The sequence below is a fragment of the Grammomys surdaster genome, unplaced genomic scaffold (genome assembly GCF_004785775.1).
Source record: "Grammomys surdaster isolate TR1022 unplaced genomic scaffold, NIH_TR_1.0 166, whole genome shotgun sequence".
NCBI classification, from domain to species: Eukaryota; Metazoa; Chordata; class Mammalia; order Rodentia; family Muridae; genus Grammomys; species Grammomys surdaster.
This window is the reverse complement of record NW_021604614.1, coordinates 15,097,349-15,103,348: the sequence shown is the minus strand read 5'-3', so window position 1 is coordinate 15,103,348 and position 6,000 is coordinate 15,097,349. Positions and strand designations below refer to the sequence as shown.

General features: G+C 44.5%; 1 protein-coding gene across 6 annotated transcripts in view; it reads left to right on the top strand.

The window, feature by feature from the left end:
- Window positions 1–6,000, top strand: part of Hectd4 (HECT domain E3 ubiquitin protein ligase 4) — a 155,410-nt gene that overhangs the window by 46,124 nt on the left and 103,286 nt on the right. For all 6 annotated transcript variants that reach the window (XR_003711261.1, XM_028765893.1, XM_028765892.1 and 3 more), the window contains exons 6-7: window positions 534–672; window positions 2,740–2,910. Coding sequence is in view for 5 of the 6 variants with exons in the window: in XM_028765893.1 (XP_028621726.1) it covers window positions 534–672; window positions 2,740–2,910 (310 nt within the window). In the remaining variant the exon portion in view is untranslated. The remainder of the gene's footprint in view (window positions 1–533; window positions 673–2,739; window positions 2,911–6,000) is intronic.

Here is a 6,000-nt window from a genome sequence, read left to right as displayed (position 1 = left end):
TAAAAAGACATGGTCTCATTATAGCCTAGGCTAACCTCAAACTGCCTGTGTAGCCAAGGATAACACTGAGCTCATGATCTTCCTTCTACTTCCTGAGTTCTGGGGTTACAGTCTAAAAGATTTTTTTCTAAGATGATGCCATTACTTTGTGTTGATAAATGGACATGCTTCTGGTTCAGTCATCCTTGGACTTGGATTTGGCATTAGATTAGGGATACTTTTCAGTTAATATATGAGATCTGTGGACTCTGTCAATCCACTGTTGAGATGTTCTTACAGTTGAGATATATTTAGTCAGTCACTGACTAAATATTAATAATTAATCTCTGATTCCTTTTCCTCCTTCCTCTGTCATTATGGGAAATTAAGTGTTTGCTGTCGTTTGTCAGTTCTGAAGTTAATATCCATTAGGTTCCTTTGAGCCATTTGCCCAGTAAGTTGCTGTACAGAATTAGGTGAGAAATGTTTGTGTTTGTGTAGGCCTGTGGAGTGTTGCAGCCCAAGAGTCCACTTGTGTCTTTTTTGTCTTCCAGAGGGTTTGTGTACTGTCGCAACGAGGAGCTGGAGCCAGGGTGGGTGGCGTACGGCAGTGGCCACCTGCTCCATCGGCCTGTGTCCTTTGACAATAAAGCTCACTCCCTTTTCCAGGTCATAGACCAGAACACCCTGCAGGTGAGCAGCACTGCACCATGGGATACGCATAGCTAGCTTTTCTCCTGCACAGCCCTTTTGTTGTTGTCCTTCAGGTTTTTTCCCAGGTGATTTGACAGAATATGCTGTTTAATTTGCCTTAACATTTCTTTATTTGTTCATTATTTCTATTTGTATGAATTTATTTAAACTATTTTTACATCTATTTTTATTATTACATTTATGTATTCATTCATTTTTGGGGAAGACACTTGCTTCTGGGAGTCCATCATCTTTTTCATCCTGTGGATCTTGGGATGGAGCTCAGGTCGTCGGACTGGGTACCAAGTGGATTTAACCACAGGGTTAGGTTGCCATCTTGCCATCTAGCCCATGAATGTTCTTAATTTAAAAAAAAAATTATTTATTTAAAATTTTTATTATTTCTGTGTGTGTGTGTGTGTGTGTGTGTGTGTGTGTGTGTCTGTGTGTGTCTGTGTGAATTCATACCCTGTGAGCATAGGTGCCCATGAGGCCTGAAGAGGCCTTTATATCCTCTGGAGCTAGAGTACAGGTGGTTTTGAGCCGCCTAGCACAGCAGTGGTATGAGTGTGATAACTTATGCCACAGTTGATGTGTCCAGATTAGAGGAAGTGGCTTTTCTTCCACTCTGGGACCTGAAGCTCAAAGTCAGGTGGTTGGATTCCACTGTACTCTCTGAGCCAGCTGCCCACCTGCCCAAACCTGTGTTTTAGGCCCAGCTGTGTTTTTAGGCTCACTGTGTAGCTGAGGGTGACTTTGAACTCCTGAGACTGCTGCTGGGATGACAGATCTGGTACCCCACCAGTGAGCAAGTGTGGTTTGCTCTGGTTCTTTGGGTCTTTCTATGTATGCAGCAAGACCAGTGACTGAGCCAAAGAAAGGAATGACTGAGAACTGTCTTCCCTGTGTCCTGGAGGCAGTAGCCTGCTCTAATGGCTTTTATTTGGATTTTTCCTCTTTTCTTTTCTTCAATTGTCTTTTTAAAATTTTGGTTTTATTGGTTGTCATTTCGTCTTATTTTAAGTGCTAATGTCTGGTAACAGGAATCAAGTGCTGGTGCTGGGGCACTTCATGCGCCAGTCAGTGTGTCCAGGTTAGAGGAGGTGGGTTCTCTAACACTCTGGGACCTGAAGATCAAACTCAGGTGGTCTGACTTTGTGTGTGTGTGTGGTGTGTGTGTGTGGTGTGTGTGTGTGTGGTGTGTATGTGTGTGTGTATGTGTGTGTGTGTGTGTGTGTGGTGTGTGTGTGTGTGTGGTGTGTGTGTGTGTGGTATGTATGTGTGTGTATGTGTGTGTGTGTGTGTGGTGTGTGTGTGTGTGTGTGTGTGTGCACATGTTTCATGGAACGGTCTTCTTGCCTTAGCCTCTTAAGTCGCTAGGCTAACAGGCATGTGCCACAACATGTGGCTTCAAAATATTCCTCCCCCAAGACAATCTCATGTAACCCAGGCTGGCTTTGAACTCACTGTGTAGCCACAGATGACCTTAAATTTCTGATCCTACCTTCGTGTTTTTGGTGCTAGGATTACAAGCACATCCTCTATGTCTGTTTTTTAAAATCTTGTTCTCAATGTTGGAGTATACATGCATAGCAGATTTAAAGAACTTAGTAAATATTTTTCTATCACAGTATATCTTGGGATTAATGTCCATTCCCCTTTGTTGTTTGGCTGGTAATGTTTATTTACAGTCTATTTTGTGAACTCTGATGTTCTTCCCGTGTAATTTTATGTGTTGTCCTTAGATATAAATGACAGTTTATTTTGATGAGGAGCCTGATGAATTTTCAACTTTAAAGTGTTAGTGAGCTGACACGTAAAATTAGATTTTTTTTTCATCCTATCCCAGGCATACTAATGCACACATTTTATCCTAGCACCGAGAAGACAGAGGCAGGTGTATTTCTGTGAATTCAAAAGTCAGTTTGGTCTACATAGTCTGTCTATAGCCAGGTCTGTCTTGAAAAAAAATCAAACCAACCAACTAAACAAACAAACAACAACAACAAAAAACAAAACAAAAAGAATCTCTGCATCCCTCTAATGAAGGCCCTTTTTCCTGATCAGGTGTGTCAGACAGTGCCCATGCCAGCCAGCCCCCTTCCTGTGGGCAGTACCATGAGCACTGTGCACCTCTCCTCGGATGGCACTTACTTCTACTGGATCTGGTCCCCTGCCAGTTTAAATGAGAAAACCCCAAAGGGACATTCGGTCTTCATGGACATTTTTGAACTTGTGGTAAGTTTTAACTCATTTTGTATCACTGCAGAAATGTTTCTATTTGCTTTCTTGTCAGGTCTATATACAAGAGCCTACCAGGCTCCAAGTACTGATGTGCTCAGTCTTCTCAGCACAGTTTTCCTCTTGCATGCCCGTGAAGGTTTCTGGGTTAGGATGTATGGGGTCAGTGGAGCCTAGGTTTTTGAAGGCTAATCTGGCAAGAGAGGAGGTAACATTAGTGCATTGCCGTGGACGGTCCGTGAGGGTATAACTGAAATATCAAGAAGGCCCACAGACAGAAGGGAGCACCTGGGGAGTTGTGATTGGAGCTATGAGGAGGCATTGGATGTCAGCTGAGTACTCACCTTGAACCAATAGTGTTCTACCCTGGGGTAGAACATAGTGATGGCCGGGGGGTGGGGGGGGAGGGGCTGCCGGTCAAGTGGAGCTTGAGTCCTGGCTGCAGGGTGGTTGAGCAGATTCGGATGATGGTAGTGGAGAAATAAAAGATTACCCGTAAGCAACTGAGAAGATAAGTGGTGATTTTAGGCAGTGAGGGAACAGTGTAGTTTACCAGATAAAGAACTTGGGAAAGCCAGGTGTGATGGCTTCCAGAAGGCTGGGACCAGAGGATCGTGCGTTTGAGGCCAGCTGGTGCTACATACATAACGAGCTTGAGGATGACTTGTGCTGCACAGCAAGGCCGTGACTAAAAGAGGAAGAAAGAAGAGGGGCCTGGAGAGATGGCTTAGTGGTTGAGAGCACTGGCTGCCCTTCCCAGTACCTACAAGGCAGCTCACAAGCATCTGTGACTCCAGTTCCAGGGGATCCAGCGCCCTCATCTGGTCTCCATGGGCACTGCACAGACATGGTCCATAGACATACATGCAAGTAAAACACAAGAGATTTCAGAATAAATGATTGGTCTTTAGATTAAAAGATATCTGACACAAGAATAGAAAATGCCCACACCATCGTAATTACTGTGAAAGTTTAGATTACCTAGAATAAAGTGAGAATTCTAAAGTTTCTAGAAATAAAACACACATACACACAAAATGGTGAGGAATCAGGAAGAGAATAGGCTAGTCAGTAGGTTTCCCTGTGCAAAAGTAGAGATGGATTTTCATAACCCATAAGAAACTGATTCCCCAAGTGTGAAGACAACACACAGCTGTTCTTAGGTATCTGGTTATGCAGAGGCCAGGCCGGCTGGAGGGAATGGGACAGCTCAGACAGCCTTGCTGCAGCAGGAAGCAAGTGCAGGTGAGGGTCTGCTTTAGGTTGGAAGGAAGTCTTTGAATCATTCTGGGGTCCTACTCAAACAAGTCAACCAAGTGTCTTGTGACGTCATCTCTTTCCTTCCACTGGGACTCAGTTGGCAGCACCTATACCTGCTGAGGCATCGCGAGTTCTGTCCTAGACTCTTGATCTTCCTGACTTGGGTGCTGGGATTAGGAGCTGAGCCACCATGCCTGGCTCACGCCTTTCTTCCTTCTTCCTTTTCTTTTTTGTCTTTGAGACAGGGTCTCACTATGTAGCTGTCTTAGTTAGGGTCTCATTGCTACAAAGAGATACCTGATCAGGGCAGCTCTTATAAAGGAGAACATTTCATGGAGGCTGGCTTATGGTTTCAGACATTTAGTTCATTATCGTCATGGTAGGAAGCATATCAGCATGCAGGGAGATGCTGAGAGCTCTACAACTTGATCTATAGGCAGCAGCAGGAGACTGTGTGTCACACTGGGCATGGCTTGAGCATAGGAGACCTCAAAGTCTGCCTCCACAGTGACACACTTCTTCCAAAAGACCACACCCACTCCAACAAGGCCACGCCTCATAATAGTGCCACTCCCTATGGGCAAGCATTCAAACACATGGGGGCCATTCCTAGTCAAACAACTGCACTAGCCCTGGCTGTCTTCAAATGTACAGAGATTTGCCTGCCTCTGCTTACTGACATCAAAGGCATACACTGCCATGCCTGGCCTTGCATCCTTTCCTGAACCGTCTTGAGACATGCATATCACACCACCACATAGCTTTTTCCAAGTCCAGAAGTGGCTTACCTTTTGCTGTTAAGTGTTCCAACAGCCCTCTTTTTACTTGAGCTTGTAGTTCTGTGCAGTGGTTGATTTGAACCCCGTTACAGAAACTGTTCACCTTTCTATGCAAACGCAGGCCCTTCTGCTCACTGGTTCTTCCTAGCCTTATGTGCCTATCGGCCTAGCCATCATGAGCCACAGTGTGTTTCCAAGACCCCTTCCATCCACTCTAGCTCCTCTTCTTCCTCATTTGGCATATGGCTTTCTACTACAGGTTCTCAGGTGGCTTCTCAGCCAGAACCTAGCCAAGGAACTCAGGGTGCATTTTTCACATGAATACGCTGTCAGTAGGATATAGCTAACTGGCTTGTCTTTCAAAATGCCTTATCATAAAACACCTTTTATGATTATTAAGTAACTAACCATTATAGGAAGATGGTTAGGTATATGATCTAAATAAATGGAGTGTAGGGGCCAGAGAGGTGACTCAGCAGGTAAGGGAACCTGCTGCCGTGCCCAGGTACCCACGTTCAGTCCCCAGCACCCATATGGTGGAAGGAGAGAATGACTGGTATCAACTTTCCACTGACCTTCAACAAGTATCCTGATGCATGTGCGTACACACTCACGTACACACGCACACACACAGAATTTTAGTTAGGTTCTATTGCTGCAATAACACTGGCCAAAACCAACTTGAGGTAGGTGAGGGTTTATTTTAGCTTATAGTCCATCATACAGGGAAGTCAGGGCAGGAACTTAAGGCAGGAACTGGAGGCAGGAGCTGAAGCAGAGCCCACAGAGGAAAGCGGCTTACCGGCTTGCTCTCTATTGCTTGCTCAGCCTGTTTTATTTCTTTCATTTTTTAAAAATTTATTTTAAAAGATTATTATTAATTTATTTATTTTACATTCTGCCCAAAGTTTCTCCTTCTTCCTCTCCTTCTAGTTCCTCATTTTCCTTCTGTTTCTCCGTCCCTACCCTCGATATTTACTCCTCATTTGTTTCTCTTCAGACAAGGACAGGCCTCCCAGGGACATCAACCAAACATGGCATATCAAGC